The sequence below is a fragment of the Macaca fascicularis genome, chromosome 3 (genome assembly GCF_037993035.2).
Source record: "Macaca fascicularis isolate 582-1 chromosome 3, T2T-MFA8v1.1".
Taxonomy (NCBI): Eukaryota; Metazoa; Chordata; class Mammalia; order Primates; family Cercopithecidae; genus Macaca; species Macaca fascicularis.
The window spans coordinates 133,402,685-133,423,098 of record NC_088377.1 but is presented as its reverse complement, the minus strand read 5'-3'; the positions used below and the strand labels follow the sequence as shown (position 1 = coordinate 133,423,098).

The 20,414-nt window shown below is 39.2% G+C and overlaps 1 protein-coding gene across 26 annotated transcripts in view; it reads left to right on the top strand.

Moving 5' to 3' along the window:
* The first annotated feature begins 7,587 nt into the window (after window positions 1-7,587).
* ADAM22 (ADAM metallopeptidase domain 22) overlaps window positions 7,588-20,414 on the top strand; it is a 245,780-nt gene continuing 232,953 nt past the window's right edge. For 15 of the 26 annotated variants that reach the window (XM_074035580.1, XM_074035579.1, XM_065542381.2 and 12 more), the window contains exons 1-2: window positions 7,588-7,886; window positions 8,366-8,526. In XM_074035580.1, coding sequence (XP_073891681.1) covers window positions 7,802-7,886; window positions 8,366-8,526 — 246 coding nt within the window. In that variant the 5' untranslated portion in view covers window positions 7,588-7,801. Of the gene's footprint in view, window positions 7,887-8,072; window positions 8,527-20,414 lie in introns of those variants that run through there. The other 11 variants (XM_065542383.2, XM_045388728.3, XM_045388726.3 and 8 more) reach the window with 2 other exon arrangements.

Genomic DNA, 20,414 nt, shown 5'->3' with positions numbered 1-20,414 from the left:
GCCCTGGTCACCGACTGCCTGTAAATAGACTCAGTGCTGTTGTGGGGCCTGGTGGGAGTGAGACCAGCCTTTAGGACTGCAGGCTGTGTGGGAGTACGGTGAGGCCTGTGACTGCTAGTTTTCCCTCACTTCCCTGGTGACCTGTATGACTCAGCAGAGGCAGCCATAAACCCCCTGATAATATAACTTTATGGATTGGGAACCCACCCTCAATAGCCCCTAGCAGTGGCAGCAAGCCCCACCCAAGAAGAGGTTGAGCTGAGTCATGCCTATCTTTGCCCCTTCCGGTGGTCTTTCTCTACCCACCCTGGTAGCTGAAGACAAAGGTCATAATCTCTTGGGAGCATGATGCCCCTGCCCACTGCCTGAGAAACTTGAATACTTAACCAAGTGTCCCTAGGGCAAGTTTGCATCTTCCCTGTAGAACTGCAGCTGATGTGCTCTTGAAAGCGCCACCTCCTGGGTGGAGGCCAACCAACACAAAACCAGTGCACTAAACAAAAACAACCAAGGACCCTCACAGGGTCCACTTCACTCCCCTGCTACCTCCACCAAAGCAAGTGATGGTATCCATGGCTGCAAGACTTGAAGCTGGATCACATCACAGGACTTTTTGCAGGCACTCCCCAGTACCAGCCCGGAGCCTGGGAGCTCTGCAGGGTTGCTAGACCCAGAAGGGCAAAAACAATCACTACAGTTCAGCTCTTAGGAAGCCCCATTCCTAGGGGAAGGGAGAACACCACATCAAGGGAGCACACTATGGGACAAAATATTCTGAACAGCAGCCCTTGAATCCAAGATCTTCCCTCTGACATAGTCTGCCCAAATGAAAAGGACCAGAAAAACAATTCTGGTAATATGACAAAACCAGGTTATTTAACATTCCCAGAAAAATCATACCAGTTCTCCAGCAATGGATCCAAAATGAGATGAAATCTCTGAATTGACAGAAAGAGTTTAGAGGGATGATTATTAAGTTAATCAAGGAGGCACCTGAGAAAGGTGAAGTACCACTTAAAGAAAAAAAAAAAGATACAGGATATAAAGGAAAATTCTTCAGTGAAATAGATAGCATAAATAAAAAATGATCACAACTTTTGGAAATCAAGGACACACTTAGAGAAATGCAAAATGCACTGGAATGTCTCAGCAATAAAATCAAACAAGCAGAAGAAAGCACTTCAGAGCTTGAAGACAAGGATTAAAAAATTAACCCAATCCATCAAAGACAAAGAAAAAATAATTTTAAAAAATGAGCAAAAACTCCAAGAAGTTTGGGACTATGTGAAATGTCTAAACTTAAGAATAATTGGTGTTCCCAAGGAAGTAGAGAAATCTAAAAGCTTGGAAAATGTATTTGAGGGTATAAAATGTCCCTGGCCTTGCTAGAGATCTAGACATCCAAATACAAGAAGCTCAAAGAACACCTGGGAAACCTGTCACAAAAAGATCATTGCCTACGCACATGGTCACCAGGTTATCTAAAGTCAAGATGAAGGAAAGAATCTTAAGAACTGAGGAAAAAGCATCAGGTAATATAAAGGAAAACCTATCAGATTAACAGCAGATTTCTCATCAGAAACCTTACAAGCTAGAAGGGATTGGGGTCCCATTTTTAGCCTTCTTAAAAAAAATCATTGGCTGGGCACGGTGGCTCATGCCTGTAATCCCAGCACTTTGGGAGGCTGAGGTGGGTGGATCACGAGGTCAGGAGGTTGACACCAGCCTGACCAACATGGTGAAACCCCGTCTCTACTAGAAATACAAGTTAGCCAGGTCTGGTGGCATGTGCTTGTAATCCCAGCTACTTGGGAGGCTGAGACAGGATAATCCCTTGAACCCAGGAGGCAGAGGTTGCAGGAGCTGAGATCACGCCATTGCACTCCAGCCTGGGCAACAGAGTGAGACTCTGTCTCAAAAAAAAAAAAAAAATTAACAGCCAAGAATTTTGTATGCAGTGAAAGTAAGCTTCATAAATGAAGGAAATATATAGTCTTTTCCAGATAAACAAATGCTGAGGTAATTCACTACTACTAAGTCAGCACTATAAGAACTGCTAAAAGGAACTAACATCTTGAAACAAATCCTTGAAATACACCAAAATAGGACCTCCTTAAAGAATAAATCTCACAGGACCTATATAACAATAACACAATGAAAAATAACCAAAAGTATTTGAACAACAAATAACACAATGAATAGAATAATACATCACATCTCAATACTAACATTGAATATAAATGGCCTAAATGCTCCACTTAAATGATACAGAATGGCAGAATGGATAATAATTCATTAAGTTTCTGCTGTCTTCAAGAGACTCACCTAACACATAAGGGCTCACATAAACTTAAGGTAAAGGGGTAGAAAAAGATATTTTATGCAAATGGACACCAAAAGTGAGCAGGAATAGTTATTCTTACATTGGACAAAACAAACTTTAAAGCAACAGCAATTAAAAAAGACAAAGAGGAACACTATATAATGAAAAAAGGACTAGTCCAACAGGAAAATATCGCAATTCTAAATATATACGCACCTAATACTGGCGCTTCCAAATTTATAAAACAATTACTCCTAGACCTAAGAAATGAGATGGATGGCAACGCAATAATAGTGGGGGAATTTAATACTCCATTGACAGCACTAGACAAGTCATTAAGACAGAAAGTCAAAAAAGAAACAATAGACTTAAAGTATACCCTACAACAAATGGACTTAACAGATTTTTACAGAACATTCTACTCAACAACCGTTCATCATTACATAGAACATTCTCCAAGACAGACCATATGATAGGCCACAAAATAAGTCTCCGTAAATTTAAGAAAATTGAAATTGTATCAAGTACTCTCTCAGACCACAGTGGAATAAAATTGGAAATCAACTCCAAAAGGAACCCTCAAAACCATGCAACAACATGAAAATTCAATAACCTGCTACTGAATGATCATTGGGTCAACAATGAAATCAAGATGGAAATTTAAAAATTCTTTGAACTGAACAGTAACAGTGACACAACCTATCAAAACTTCTAGCATACAGCAAAGGCAGTGCTGAGAGGAAAGGTCATAGCATTAAATGCCTATATAAAAAAGTCCAAAAGAGTACAAATAGATAATCTAAGGTCACACCTCATGTAGCTGGAGAAATAAGAACAATCTAAACCCAAATCCAGCAGAAGAAAAGAAATAACCGAGATCAGAGCAGAGCTAAATGAAATTGAAACAAACAAACAAACAAACAGACGTACAGAAGATTAATGAAACAAAAAGCTGGTTCTTTGGAAAGATAAATAAAATTGATAGACCATTAGCGAGATTAACCAAGAAGAGAGAAGATCCAAATAAGCTCAATTAGAAATGAAATGGGAGATATTACAACTGATAACGCAGAAATACAAAGGGTTATCGAGGCTGCTATAAACACCTTTACGTGCATAAACTAGAAAACCAAGAGGAGATGGATACATTTGTGGAAATATACAATCCTTCAAGATTAAACCAGGAAGACTTAGAATTTCTGAACAGACCAATAACAAGCAATGAGATTGAAATGGTAATAGAAAAATGGCAAAAAAAAAAAAAAAAAAAAAGTCGAGGACCAGATGGATTCATAACTGAATTCTATCAGACATTCAAAGAAGAAATGGTACCAATCCTATTGACACTATTCCAAAATACAGAGAAAATCCTCCCTAAATCAGTCTATGAAGCCAGTATACCCTAATGCCAAAACTAGGGAAGGACATAACGAAAAAAGAAAACTATAGACTGATATCCCTGATGAACATAGATGCAAATATCCTCAACAAAATAGTAGCAAACTCAATCCAACAGGATATTAAAAAGATAATTCATCATGATCAAGTAGTTTTCATACCAGGGATGCAGGGATGGTTTAACATACATAAATCAATAAATGTGATATACCACATAAACAGAATTAAAAACAAAAATCACATGGTCATCTCAACAGATGCAGAAAAAGCATTTGACAAAATCCAGCATCAAAACCTTCAGCAAAATTGGCATAGAAGGGACATACCTTAAGATAATAAAAGCCATCTATGTCAAACTGACGGTCAACATTATATTGAACAGGGAAAAGTTGAAAGCATTCCCAGTGGGAACTGGAACAAGACAAGGATGCTCACTTTCACCACTTCTATTCAACAAAGTACTGGAAGTCCTAGCCAGAGCAATGAGACAAGAGAGAGAAATAAAGGGCACTCAATTAGGAAAAGAGGAAGTCAAATTGTCACTGTTTGCTGATGATATGATCGTATATCTAGAAATCCCTAAAGATTCATCCAAAAAGCTCCTAGAACTGGTAAATAAATTCAGCAGGGTTTCAGGATACAAAATTAATGCAACCAAATAAGTAGCTCTACTATACACCAACAGTGACCAAGCCAAGAATCAAATCAAGAACTCAGTTCCTTTTACAACACCTGCAAAAAATTTAAATACCTAAGAATATACCTAACCAAGGATGTGAAAGACCTCTACAAGGAAAACCACAAAACACTGCTGAAAGAAATCATAAGCGACACACACACACACACAAAACAAACACATCCCTTGCTCATGGATGGGTACGATCAATATTGTGAAAATGAACAAGCCGCCAAAAACAATCTACAGATTCAATGCAATTCCCATCAGAATACCACCATTATCCTTCACAGAGGTAGAAAAAACAATCTTAAAATTCATATGGAACCAAAACAGAACCCACATAGCCAAAGCAAGATGAAGTAAAAAGAACAAATCTGGAGGCATCACATTACTCGACTCCAAACTATACTATAAGGCCATAGTCACCAAAGCAGCATGGTACTGGTATAAAAATAGGCACATAGTCCAATGGAACATAATAGAAAACCCAGAAAGAAAGCTAAATACAGCCAACTGATCTTTCATAAAGCAAACAAAAACACAAAGTGGGGAAAGCACATCCTATTCAACGAATGGTGCTGGAATAATTGGCAACCCACATATAGAAGAATGAATCTGGATCTTCATATCTCATCTTATATAAAAATCAACTCAAGATGAATCAAGACTTAAATTTAAGGCCCGAAACCATAAAGATTCTGGAAGATAACATCAGAAATACCCTTCCAGACATTGGCTTAGGCAAAGACTTCATGACCAAGAACCCAAAAGCAAATGCAACAAAAGAAAGATAAATAGATGGGACCTAATTAAACGAAAAAGTTCAGCACAGCAGAAGAAATAATCAGCAGAGTAAACAGACAACCCACAGAGTGGGAGAAAATTTTTGTAAACTATGCATCTGACAAAGGACTAATACCCAGAATCTACAAAGAACTCAAACAAATCAGCAAGAAAAACAACAACAACAACAACAACAACAACAAACAATTCCATTAAAAAAGTGGGCTAAGGACATGAATAGACAATTCTCAAAAGAAGATATACAAATGGCCAACAAACGTAAGGAAAAATGCTCAGCATCACTAATTATCAGGGAAATGCAAATCAAAACCACAATGTGATACCACCTTACTCCTGCAAGAATGGCCATAAAAAAAAAAAATAGATGTTGGCATGGATGCAATGAAAAGGGAACACTTTTACACTGTTTATGGGAATGTAAACTAGTACAACCACTATGGAAAACAATATGGAGATTCCTTAAAGAACTGAAAGGAGATCTACTGTTTCATCCAGCAATCCCACTACTAGGTACCTACCCAGACGAAAATAAGTCATTATACAAAAAAGAAACTTGCACATGCATGTTTATAGCAGCACAATTTACAATCGCAAAAATATGGCACCAGTCAAAATGCCCATCAATCAACGAGTGGATAAAGAAAATGTGGCATATATATACCATGGAATACTATTCAGCCATAAAAAGGAACAAAATAATGGCATTTGCAGCAGCCTGGATGGAATTGGGGACTATTATTCTATGTAAAGTAACTCAGGAATGAAAAATCAAACGTTGCACGTTCTCACTTATATGTGGGAGCTAAGCTATGAGGATGCAAAGGCATAAGAATGATACACTGGACTTGGGGACTCAGGGGAAAGGGTAGGGGATGGTGAGGGATAACAGACTACACATTGGGTACAGTGTACACTGCTCAGGTGATGGGTACACCAAAATCTCAGAAATCACCACTAAAGAACTTATTCATGTAAACAGACACAACCTGTTCCCCAAAAGCGATTGAAATACAAAAATAAATAAATAAATAATAAACACTCAGAAAAATAAAAAAATAGCCTCGTGTAACTACTGACTAGAAAGGCACACCTCTAAATCTTAATTTTTTTTTTCCTTTCTAAAATGGGAGTAGGCATGTGCAGTGGCTCACATCTGTAATCCCAGCACTTTGTGAGGCCAACGTGGAGCCCAAGAGTTCAAGAGCATCCTGACCTTCATGGGGAGACTCCTGATTCTACAAAAAGTAATAATAATAATAATAAATAGCCAGGTGTGGTGGCACGTGTCTGTGGTCCCAGCTATTTGGGAGGCTGAAGCAGGAGGATGGCTTGAGCCCAGGATCTTGAGCTGCAGTGAGCCGTGTTTTCACCACTTGCACTCCAGCTGGGGCGACAAAGCAAGACCCTATGTCAAAAATAAATAAATACATACGTACGTACATACATAAATATAAAATCAGAGTAATAGTTCTAATCAAATTCTTGACCAAAGGATCAGATAATATGTGAACTTTGAAAAACTAAAAAATACAAGTATTACTTTATGTAGATAACTATTTTATTATTGTTTTATACTCAAGAATTTTTATCATTTTGAATCAGAGGGAAATGGAATAAGCAGCCTGAGAAAACTGAGTTCCCGATATCTGGTAGAGTTTTGAGGCTGTCTGGCAATAAAGAACAAAAATATCCCGGAGAGTTAGGCTAAATCATCCCTCAATTACCTGCACAGACCTTCCCCGGGAGGTCCTCTTTGGCTCCCTGGACTGAATTAATAGTCCTCTAGGTATAACCATGACACTTTTCATGCTGTATTGTAAAAAAGTGGTCTGTCTGCTCAACTTTACCGAAGAACAGGTGCCTCTGATCCCCGTGTTCTTCTGGTTGTCAACCGCTGGGTACACAGTATATCCTCAATCTGTATTTGTTGAATAATTTACTTGCACGTATTCGTGAGGGTAGGGTTCTCTGATAACTTAAGTAACTACTAATCCGTGGGAAACAGAACAGCTCTTTAAAGACCATGTGGATGAATACCGGCTGTTGTAACTGCCCAGTTGGTGCATCTCGGATGCCAGGAGCCCGTCCAGTGCTGACCTCTTTCTTTTGCCCTTGCCTCCCGCCCCTTCAGTCTGAGGGATATAGAGGACCTCACAGTCATGAGGTCGCGACAGTCCGCCCCGTCGTGGAGACAAGCTGGACGCGGAGAGAGAACTACATTTCCCAGCTGACTCTCCTGCGCGCGCCCCTGCCTGCGCGCGGGGGGCGAGTGCACCGGGCGCTCGCTCCCTGCCGAGCGCTTGTCGCCCGCCCAAGCCTTTGCCAGGGGATGAGGTGGGAGGCGCTAGAAACCACTTAGCTACAGCCAACCGCCCAATGCAGCACTCGCTCGCTCCCCCCGCCAGCGGAAGCGCCCGCGGAGCACAATGCAGCACTAAGCCGCGGTGGAGGCTGCAGCGCCACGGCCGCCGCAGCACCGGCTGGGGCTGGGAGGAGGTGGCCGTGGGGAGCCCAGGGCGGGGAGTGAGGGAAACGGACTCGGCGGCCCCGGCATGAGGAGCTGAGCGTTTCGGGCGAGGCGGGCTGACGGGAGCACCATGCAGGCGGCGGTAGCTGTGTCCGTGCCCTTCTTGCTGCTCTGCGCTCTGGGGACCTGCCCCCCGGCGCGCTGCGGCCAGGCAGGTAAGTTAACCGCCCTCTGTGCCTTCGGGCCATACTATTTCCCGGGAATCTTTGGAGCCCTCAGGCGTATTGAAAAGGGGGCATTCCCATTTCCCGAGTGCGCGGGGAGATTTTTTTTTTTTTTTTTTTTTTTAAATTCGGGAGGGTGGTGAGAAGTGAAGCAAAAATATATGTGTGGGGGCGCGCAGATGCACTAGAAGCCTTGGGTCAAAGCCTGTTTTTCTCCTTCTGAAGAGGAATGGGGAGAATGGGAAAGGGGTGCCTTGCTTCTGGGCCCCGCTCCTGGATGCTCTCGGATGAACTGGTCCAAGGCTCTCCGGCTGTTGTCTCTGCGTCCTTCCCAGATGGGTTCCGAGAGGGAGGAGGAGGTGGGGATTTTCGTAGGGGAGACGTAGGACCGCAGGATGGAGGAGTGCGGGTCAGGGTCATTATTTTCGCCTTTTCTCTCCATTCCCTCCTTTCCCCCTTCCTGCCTGGAGGAGACGCCTCACTGATGGAGCTAGAGAAGAGGAAGGAAAACCGCTTCCTGGAGCGCCAGAGCATCGTGCCGCTGCGCCTCATCTACCGCTCGGGCGGTGAAGACGAAACTCGGCACGATGCGCTCGACACGCGGGTGCGGGGCGACCCCGGCGGCCGGCAGGTGAGAGGCTGGGTCCGGGAGGTGGTCCTCCGCGCCGCCCGGCCCACCCGAGACCCCACGATTGCGCTCGGTTGCCCTGGAGACCCCATGTCTTCTTGGGTGAAATGAGCTCAGTCCCGATGCGAGTCATGCATGGCGCTCCCTGTGCAAAAAAGGGGAAAAGGGTACAAAAAATAACCAAAATAACCACAGGCCGAGGGCTTTGCCCGAGGGGAGTTTGTGCGGGGTGCCTTCAGCAGTGCGGTGACCTGAGAGAAGGGGCGGAGAGCCCTCTGACATCTGTCAAGCAAAAGCCAGGCGTGCATAGGGAGAAGGGAGGTAGTATTTGGGCAGGGTTTGAATCATCATTGTTGTTGTTTTACTCCTCAAAGAGACTTCGTAAGTGATTTAACCCAAGATTGACACTGTAAGAAGGAATTGGAAAAAAACAAGGCTAGACGTTCTTAAGAAACCCAAACTGTAAAAGCAAGCTGAACTTTAAGGTTCTATTCGCTCACATTTGTGGACACCAGAGATATGCCCATTCACCTCTGCCTTCTAGAAAAGGTGTCCTCCTCGCACTTTCTTTACTGGTAGCAGTTCTCTTGGTTTAATTAGGGCTGTGCTATTCGCTGAGCATTTATAAATTATGTTTTAAAAAATCTAGTTTTATCACTGTATCTGTGTTTAAATCAAGATCATACATTCACAGATATGCCTGAAAATTATTGTGAATTTATTGACAAATTTAAGTAAATACTTCTGGGGCTGTGTATTTTTTTCATTTCTACACATCAGCTTATCAGGCAGTTCCACCTACCTGTAAGTACATTTTAAGATAGGACTTGTTCATATACTTGAAAATTTTTGTAAACTTGACTGAAGCAAAGGCAAGCCAAACCTTTTCATATGTGTAGATATATTCATCAGTGCTTTAAGACATATCTTGATGATGTGATAATTATACTAACTTATCTGTATGTGTGAAAAAAGTAAAAATAGAAAATATTATTTAAATCTGTATTTGTAGCCAAATAGTTGGTACTGTTAAAATTTTGTTAATTGAAGGTGGGAAATTAACTTAAAGGGCTACATAACATGCATCAAAGATTGTTTTAGTAGAAAATCCCAATATTTTAAGCTTTTAATGAAGGATTCTTGTACGTGAATTAATGTTTGGTAAATGCCTATTTTCCTTTTCCATTTTGACTCATTTCAATGGTAAAACTGAAGAAGCAGGGGCCATAGTTTCCCTATGTCATCATATTTTTCAGTCAATTAAGATTATTTCTGTGGAAGAATATTTTCACACCCATTTGCAACCTTTTGTTATAAAAAATTTCAAACACACAAAAGAGTAGGATAAGTTAATGAACCCCCCAGCTCCAACAATTAGCAACTCATGGCCAGTCTTGTTTTGTCTATACCCTACCTATTTTTTTTTCTATTTTTTTTCCCTCCCTGTATTGTATTGAAGCAAATCATATCATTTCATTCATAAAAAAGTATAGGAATGTACCACTAAATGGTAAGAATTCTTTTAAAAATGCAATCGTGTTATTGTATTTTCAAAAATTTAGAATAATTTCTTACTACTATCAAATATCCTGTTTTTCAGATTTCCAGTTCTCGTAAATACATATGTATATATGTGTATGTATGTGTGTGAATGTTTATATATGTGTGTGTGTATATATGTGTGTGTGTGTGTATATATATATAGAGAGAGAGAGTATATATTTAGAGTTTATATTTAAGTAAGTCTGTCTGGACCAGGACCCAGATAATGTTTGTAGATTGTAATTAGTTTATTTATTTATTTTTTGTGACAGGGTCTCACTCTGTCACCCAGACAGGAGTGCAGTGGCGTGATTATGGCTCACAGCAGCCTTGACCTCTTGGGCCCAAGTGATCCTTCCACCTCAGCTTCCTGAGTAGCTTGGATTACAGGCATGTGCCACCTTATCTAGCTAATTAAAATTTTTGTGTGTGTAAGAATGGAATTTCACCATATTGCATAGGCTGGCCTTGAACTCCTGGGCTCAAACCATCTGCTGGCCTTGGCCTCCCAAAGTGCTGGGATTACAGGTGTGAGTTGTGGGGCCTGGCCTGTTTTTTTGTTTTCTAAAAAGTCTTTTAATGTATGGTTTTTCACCTCAATTTTTTTTTCCCTTTGCAGTTTTTTTCAGTAAAGACATGGAGGCTTTTATCCTGTAGAGTTTCTCAGAGTCAAGATTTTGCTGTTGTAACCAGTGCTTTAAAACAATTCACAAAGACTTTCTAGGAGAAGAAGAAAGACTGAGGGAAATAGAGATACAGAAAAATAAAATGACAGGATTGAACCTGGAAACTCACAGAATCTCTGACTCATGCTGGAAATGTCTTTGGGTACCTCTTGCCTTTTCTGTGTTGATGAAAGACCACCACTTTTGAAAAGTGGAGGAGGTCAGTCCTCCTTTGCTCCCCATTTATGGAGCACCACTTATGCAGTTTTTTGATTCACAGTACTCTTGACGTGGGTTGGAAGCTGTCTTGGGTTCATAGAGCTTCTACTTCCTATGGCAATAAACCTCACAATAGAGAAGAATGACTGGTTTTTGGTGAAGTATGAATGAATTGGTAGGATTTAGGTTTAACAGTATGAATAGATTATTAATTCAAGTCAGAAATGAAAACGATGGTACCATCTTACAGTAATTATTACAAAACGTTATCCCAGTGCCTAGCACATAGTAAGGTAGACGTAGTACATGTTGATGTCTGTATCACCTGGGAGCCACTGCAGTTTACCATGCTGCTTCAACTACAGGTGGAAATCATTGACAACTAGGACCAGATCTGACAGAATCATAAAGACCTATTTGTCTTAAGCCAACTTTTCCTACAGTTAGGAAACAGAGGAGTTTTCTTGCACTATTGGCATTTCTAGTTTCCCTAAGAGCAACGATTGGATGGAAAAACATAAGTTGATTTTTTATGGCCCTTGTTATTTCTCTAATACTTAAATAGATCTAATTTATGGCATTTTAATTCTAGAACCCCATAGATTTTTTTTTTCTGGAGATGGAATCTTGCTCTGTCACCCAGGCTGAAGTGCAATGGTGTGATCTCAGCTCATTACAACCTCTACCTCCTGGGTTCAAGCGATACTCCTATCTCATCCTTCTGAATAGCTGGGATGACAGGCGGCCACCACCATGCCCAGCTAATTTTTGTATTCTTAGTAGAGACAGAGTTTCACCATTTTGGCCAGGCTGGTCTAGAACTCCTGACCTCAGGTGATCCTCCCACCTCGGCCACCCAAAGTGCTGGGATTATAGGCATGAGCCACCATGCCTAGCCACCCATAGATATTTTTATCAACTTCCTTTCTACTTCGTAAGTAAAATCAGGGTGATTTTCTGTGAACTCAAAAAGCTTATATACATTTGTTGATTTGTTTCTTTAAAAGATCTTTATTTATTTATTTATTTATTTATTTATTTATTTATTTATTTTATTTTTTGCTTTTGAGATGGAGTCTCACTCTGTTGCCCAGGCTGGAGTGCAGTGGCACAATCTCGGCTCACTGCAAAGTCCACCTCCTTGGTTCAAGCGATTCTCCTGCCTCAAGCCTCCCAAGTAGCTGGGACTACGGGCGCGTGCCACCACATCTGGCTAATTTTTTGTATTTTTAGTAGAGACAGGGTTTCACAGTGTTAGCCAGGATGGTCTCAATTTCCTGACCTCGTGATCTGCCCACCTTGGCCTCCCAAAGTGCTGGGATTACAGGTGTGAGCCACCACGCCTGGCCTAAAAGGCATTTATTTACTTGTGTTCCTACTCTGTACTAATTTTTATGCAAGACCATGGGCATTTAGAGATAAAAGACACAGTTTTGCTTTTAAGGAATTCTTAAAGATGTGGAAGATGAATGGGTGACTAAACAATATACTTTGCCTTGTTATTTTCTGGAGGTGATCACAGAGGCTGGTGGAGGCAGAGAAGGCTAGTACTTAACCCAGGTGAGCAGTCAGGGTGGGCTCTCTGGGGAAGCCGTGTTTCGAGGGTGAGTTTGGAATTGCTACATTAAAAGGAAGGGTGAGCATATCCAACCAAAGAGGCAGTAAGTACATAGGTACATGGGAATCAGGATATGTTTTTGTTAATTGCAAATAGTATAGAATTCAGGGTCAGATAAGATAAAACAGGAAAGCAAAGAGTAGATGCTGCGGCACTTTCGTGACTTGCTGAGGAATTTGGAATTTGTCCTGAAGGCAGTCACAGGATTTCATTTAGGAGAGGTAACTGACCAGATTCATGTTATTGTCAGATAATCCTAATTGTTAGAATGAATACTTTTAATTTCAAAGAGCACGTGACTGTAGCTGTGTACTTTAGTTCACTGGTAAATGTTCACATAATCTTTAAGATTCATAAGTACTTAGTAAATATACTGAAAATAACTGTATAAATGAGTTAATATTTATAATGTGCTTAGAACAATGCTGGGCATAGAGTAAGCACTATATGAGTCTTTGTTAAATAACATTAACTCCCTCAGGCTGCTTGAGTACTATTTAGATATTTTATGACATCACTTGACTGCAAAATGGTGCCTTAACTACCTGAGTTTAACATAGTCCCAGAAGTATGTTACTAATTACTCAATTTATATTTAACTAAGTGGAATCAAATAGTGGTAGAGATAGAAGAGACCTTATAGGTTATCTAACCTAATTCAGGAATTACTTTTCACTTGTTAAGAGAAAGCCATTGGCTGGGTGCGGTGGCCCATGCCTGTAATCCCAGCACTTTGGGAGGCCGAGGTAGGTGGATCATTTGAGGTCAGGATTCGAGACCAGCCTGGCCAATATGGTGAAACCCTGCCTCTACTAAGAGTACAAAAATTAGCCCACCTGTAGTCCCGAGGCTGAGGCACAAGAATCGCTTGAACCCGGGAGGCGGAGGTTCCAGTGAGCAGAGATGGTGCCACTGCACTCCAGCCTGGGCGACAGAGCAAGTCTTCATCTCAAAAAAAAAAAAAAAAAAAAGAAAGAAAATCAAGCCATTCACCAAGATGGATATGCTGATTACCCTGATCTGATCAGTATGCCCTGTATGCATCAAAACATCACTATGTACCCCATAAATATGTACAGTTATTATATGTCCATTTTTTAAAAGGTTAAAAATATGGAAATAGCAATGTATTGCTTAATGTTTCAGAAAGCTTGCAAGAACTACAATGATATAAACCGTCTTAATTTTACTCTTAATGTGTCCTTGTTTCAATTTTCATCCCTAAATTGGGACAGAAAAATTTTGGAAGAAATTTTCATTGTAGTTCTGTTTAAATGCTGACAATTTGATTGGTTTTAAATAGTAATTCTGTTGATACCAGTACATATTGTAAATGATTTCTTTACTGTATGGTTACTTGAATGCATATACTTTATTTTTATCACAAGTGGGAGGATCAGCCCACTACTGAAAGCTTATTATGCCACAAAGTCCTAGAAATGGTAGTCAAAGTAATTATATTTGATTGTGGGTAGCCTTGCTATCTTCAACGTTGTTTACTTAGTCTAAAGTAATTTCATTCCTGGAAAATAGCATTCAGCCCTAGAATATTCAAAATATTAAGAGTCTTCTGTCTTGAAATTATTTGTGCTGACAGAATTGTATGTTTGCAAGTAAAAGGATAAAACTTATACTTTTACCTGGACTTCTGTGTAGGCAAGATATCACCTACTGAATCTTACTGATGGTTTGATACTACTCATTGTTTCATACACATAATTGCTATTTTTTGAATAAACACTTTAATGATTCTTTTTTGTCAACTAAGCATCACAGATTTACATCAAGGATAAGTTATTTTGTGGTTTATTTTGTTGTGTTTTCACCCCATACATTTTTAATACTTTGTTTTTTACCCAGTGATTATATATTTCTACAAGGAGCAAAATTTCTTTTTGTTGGAAGCCTTTGTGGTCAGTGGATAGATAGGCTACTTTTTTTCCTTTGGCTCTTTCCCTAGGAAGTGTTATAGCTTCCCAAGTAGTCACAGTTTGTCATAGTTTTGATAAAGAGTAGCAAATGGGAAAAATGCAAGAAGGCAGCAAGATGGCAGCAAGATGGCAAGCAGTAGGTGTGCTCCATTTTTATTGATGTACTTATACATAATGCCTGTGCACGGATGAGCTGTACTTTACATTGTGCTGTTTCATTGAGGAGCACTGAGTCAGCTTGATGGTTAATTGTCTGCAGTACTGCTTCCCTGGCGGAAAATTGCTCCTAGGAATTACAACATTGGAAGTATTTTGCAAGGGTAGCACAAACATCTTGTTTTTTGTTTGTTTGTTTTAATACTGTGCATTTGTTAAGTAAGGCTCAATATTGATAAAGTTTTGCCACCAATCAGAACTTTGTTCTACTGCTATAAATAGGAGACATTTCACAATGAATTTTTATTCTCCTACCAACCATCTTCTTTTCCAATTAAATAGTAAAAAAAGTAAAATTCAGAATTGTGGGAGTTTCCCTTAGTCTTGTTTTTGTGCTATGAATTTCCAATTTGTATGTATAGGTATTTTTGGTATCTTTAAAATTCTATCTAATGAGGTTATGGTGCACAGAAAGAATCAGTCTTTCATCACTTCTGTACAGCCACACATAGGAAACTAACTATGAATGACTCTAAGAGCTTATAGGTTGATAAAAAATGTTCCTAGTTTTATTTGCTTTCTCATATTGCAACGAATGCCGAGAGTTCTGCTGTCATTTTTAACAAATAGAATCCCTTAGAAGAACATGGAGAGGCCTGCTTTTTTCTCACAACACACTGAGAACAGGAATCTGTAAGGTCAGTAGTATTCCCTAACTCCAGTGGGGCTAATTAGATAGAGTCACATTTATCATTAAGTAGCATGGATAAGTCCCAAAGGGAAAGAAGATAGATGTTCGTAAAAGTGGGGCTGGGGGATGGAGCAGAAGAAAAGGTAGAGTCCTTGTGGGGAATGGTGAGAAGGTGGCAGGAAAAGGAAATGATAAAAAGAGAAAAGTACTTTTAATAGTGTCACTATATATGTTATATACTAAAATAGTTAAATATATGGTAACTTACATGGCTATCTTTTGTGTGCCAAATGGTCTTCTGAATACTTGATGTATATTAATTAATTGCATCCTCACAAAAATCATGTGTGACAGGTAATACTTATCATTTTTATTATCTTGAAAATGAAAATGGAATTTGTGAGGATATCTGACATTTAAATGGTGAAAAACACCTCTTGAAGGACATGTGTTTTGTTTGTTTGTAGATATGTACATTGTCTTTTACACTTGTTCATTGTAAATCACATATTAGTATTCAGCAATCAACACCAAAATTGTATATGCTTTTTTGTGGTCAAAGTTTCATAGGTGGAAATATTAATTGCTAAGCTGGGATCCATATTCATATATTTTTCTCCAAAAGAAAAGATACAAAGTATGTTTTATGCCTTCATAGAACTAATAGTACTAGAGTCCCAAATGTGATATCATTCAGGTAAAAGAGATACATAATCAATAATAACAAAAAATGATAGCTTCTGAGAACATGTAGTTGAATGTGTTTACTTTGATAATAAAAGCACTAGCAAGCAAACATTGGGGGAAAGAGTTGAAAAAATAAGGATTAGTATTTATTAACTTAAATAAGTATAAACATTTATAAGTATAAATATATAATATGTACAAAATATAAATAATATATAACTTTTTTTTTTTGCCATGTGCCAGGCATTGTATTGAGTGATTTACATGCATTATCTCTCATTATGAGGTAGATAACTGTTATACCCATTTGAAGATGAGGAAACTGAAGTTAATTAACTGCCTAAGGTTATACAGGTGATAAGTGGTAGAAGTGGGAAAAGGATTCTCAAAATGTTAGACATCAACATAAAATAATCTTTTATAATCTTTACTACTTATTTGACATGTAGTTTCCCGTTTATCTCCGTGTTGGAACATACCTAACATTATTTCTTTAAGATACTCTTAGTCTTAGCCGGGCGCAGTGGCTCACGCCTATAATCCTAGCACTTTGGGAGGCTGAGGCAGGCAGATCACGAGGTCAGGAGATTGAGACCATCCTGGCTAACATGGTGAAACCCCATCTCTACTAAAAATACAAAAAAATTAGCCAGGCAAGATGGCAGGTGCCTGTAGTCCCAGCTACTTGGGAGTCTGAGGCCAGAGAGTGGCGTGAACCCAGGAGGCAGAGTTTGCAGTGAGCCGAGATTGTGCCACTGCACTCCAGCCTGGGTGATAAAGCGAGACTCTGTCTCAAAAAAAAAAAGAAAAAAAAAAGATACTCTTGGTCTTTCCCAGGCCTCCTCCCTAGCTAACTTGCAGTTATTTTACATATAATTAAAATAGAGTACTACATGCTGTATTTTAAAAAATAGAAATATTTTATATGAAAAATGATTTTAGACTTCTGGCTATCCTTTACTTTTGATTTTATCATTAGAGTTCCTTTTAAAATAGAAGTTTGTTTTGTTTCCCCCAGGACAGACTGTTCTCTGTGACTTGATTTCGAAAAAAAAATTGAAAATGTTGTACCATGATCCAGAAATATCAGCAGTTCTAACTGGAAAGAGAAGGAATAAAGAACGTAAATCATTCTCCCCTACTCCTAAATATGCTTGTTATTTGCGTTGAAGAGATTTTCAGAATCATGTATCAGCAAGGTTAAATTAACATTTTTCTTCTCCTTTTTAAAATTTAATTTTATACTAGTGGATTTTAGCACTTAGCAATAATTGCCCTTTTGTTGCGTTTTTTTTGTCCCAAGTAAAGATCGTTGGATAACTCTTTGAAGATGAGAAATCGATGGTGCTTTTCTGCAGATAGGCCTTGAGAACTGACATTTTGCAAGTGGTTTTAAAATTTCCTAGCTGAGGCAGAACTCCTGGTTGAGTTTTGTGAGACCACTTTTTCTGCTTCACGCTGCCCCATGTCTCTAGCTTTTAACTCTAGTTGGTCAATTTTTACTCTGCTGCTGCTGCTGCTTTTTTTTTTTTTTTTTTTTTTTTTTTTTTTCCAATTTGCCTTTTAAGTAGGTTTGTTTTGGAGGAATTGTTGCCTTCATTTCCTCCACTAGTGAGGTTAGGGAATTTGAACCTAGACACTTCAAGGTTAGGATGCGGTTAGGGTGTTGGGGGTCAGGCTGGTACACACAATTTGCTGGTACACGCAATTTGGTCATAGCTCAAGCTTCTTTGTCTGTATGGTTTATCTTTCTTTGGATTAAACAGCAAGATGCTACAGGAGGAGCTGCCACTTGACAGAACCTGGTTCTGCAGATTTCTTTGATTTCCGTAGTGGATTTTTAAAGCCTTTGGGAAATCCTGTTAGCGTTCTGTTGAGGAAACCAGCTGTGGCTCCTCAGCAGGCCTAAGTGGCAGTTGAGGTTACACATAGCTTGGTGGTATTAATCTAACACAGGCTGGAGAGGGAGCAAGGCAAGCAGTTACCTGAGGAATGATCTGGGATCATCAGATATGGTCAGGAACAGGCTGTAGGTAAAAGAGTGGTGGCAGGTGAGGCTCAGGGAAGCAAGATTATCAGAGAGCAAATTATCAAGGGAAAATACTAGGCTGGTCAGGTCAGTATCCTTCTGGCTCAACTAGAAAGAGCTACCTGAAAGAGTCTAAAGCACTTTGTGAGTTTCTGGCTCCACTCTTGATCTGGGTCTTAGGTCTTTAAAGGGAAACTTGTGGTGTTTTTTTTGTTTGTTTGTTTTGGTTTTGTTTTGTTTTGTTTTAGTCAGTCTTGTTTTCATCCACACATGACCTTTAAGTGTTCAGTTCCTCCTTCCTTCTTCTTCTTCCTTCCTGTTCTTTGTGTGTGTGTGTGTGTGTTTTATTTATTATTTCTTCCTCCTCTTTCTTTACCTTCTTGTCTTTCACCTTCTCTTTCTTCTTCTTCTTGGTTGGTCTTTGTAAAGTTCTGCAGGCTAGTGAGAGAGTGCTTTAAGGGGCTCTATGCTTCTCCCCAGTTTACAGTTTAGACTTTAGACACTGTGCCTCACATGGATCAGGAGATGAGACCCAGTTAAATATTGATTTCCTAATTTATGCAGGAGTTTTTGATACTCTAAAAATCAGTTTGTACAAAATGAGAAACATCTTACTTTGAATAGCATGTGGTCTGTGTTAAATAAATGTATGTTGCGTAAATGAAGAGTCTCTAAGTTAGAATTTGGAAAATTTGTTCTTACTGAGATGGATAATTTTGGTGTCATTGTTTGCCATAGATTCTGAATTTTCAAGGTTGGTATTAGCTGCAGCTTAAAAATACTTAGGAAGGCTTTCATATCCCTTCCAGAAAAACTTGAAGTAAGTGTTTAATAAGGATGGGATTTTGAAAAACAGATATATTTACAAATTTACCAGTATGCTGAAGAACGAAGCCAATTATTTCTTAGGAAGAACTTTATCGACTTTGACAGAAACTTTAACATCATCAAAGGTGATGAAAGTTTTGGATATATATCGAGTAACAGACTGCTGGATTGAATGGTAGTTCTGTTGCAAGTTCTTTGAGAAATTTCCAATTTGCTTTCCACAGTGGCTGAATAAGTTCATTCCCACCAAGAGTGTATAAGCGTTCCCTTTTCTCCTTAGCCTCATCAACATCTTTTTTTTTGACTTTTTAATAATAGCCATTCTGACTGATGTGAGATGGTATCTCATTGTGGTTTTGATTTGCATTTCTCTGATGATTAGTGATGTTGAGCATTTTTTTTCTTGTTGGCTGCTTGTATGTCTGCTTTTGAGGAGTGTCTATGTCTTTTGCCCATGTTTTAATGGGATTATTTATTTTTTGCTTGTTGAATTAAGTTCCTTATAGATTCTGTATATTACGCTTTTATTGGATGCATCGTTTGCTAATATTTTGTTGAATTCTGTAAGTTATCTGTTTACTTTGTTGATAGTTTCTTTTGCTGTGCAGAAACGCTTGAGTTTAATTATGTCCTACTTGACAATTTTGTTTTCGTTGCAGTTGCTTTGAGGACTTGGTCATAAATTCTTTCTCAAGGCTGATTTCTGGAATGGTGTTCTCTAAGTATTCTTCTAAGATTCTTATAATTTGAAGCATCTTGAGTTAATTTATATATATATTGAAAGTTAGGCGTCCAGTTTCATTATTCTGCATGTAACTAGCCAGCTATCCCAGCACTGTTTATTGAAGAGGGAGTTCTTTCACCATGGCTTATTTTTGTCCACTTTGTTGAAGATCAGATGGCTGGAGGTACGCAGCTTTGTTTCTGGGCTCTCCATTCTGTTCCACTGGTCTATGTAAATAGCCAAAAGAAAATAAATCATTCTACCAAAAAGACACATGCACTCATGTTCATTGCACTATTCACAATAGCAAAGTCAAGGAATCAACCTAGGTGCTCATTCATGGTGGACTGGATAAAGAAAATGTGGTACATAACATACCATGGAATACTATGCAGTGTTAAAAAGAATGGTATTATATCCTTTGCAGCCACATGGGTGGAGACCATTATATTAAATGAATTAATAAAGGAACAGAAAATCAAATACTGTATATTCTCACTTACAAGTGAGAGCTAAACATTGGATAGTCATGGTCAAAATGGCAATGGTAGACACTGGGGACTAATAGAGAGGAAGGGAAGGAGAGGGGCAAGGGTTGAAAAACTAACTGCTGGGTACTATGCTCAGCATCTGCGTGATAGGATCATTCATATACCATATCTCAGCATCACTCAATATACCAGTCTAACAAACCTGCATATGTATCCCCTGAATCTAAAATAAAAGTTGAAATTATAAAAAAAGATTATGCAAGTTTTGATTCAGGACTACAAAAATGTTCTCACTTTTTATGATCCTGTA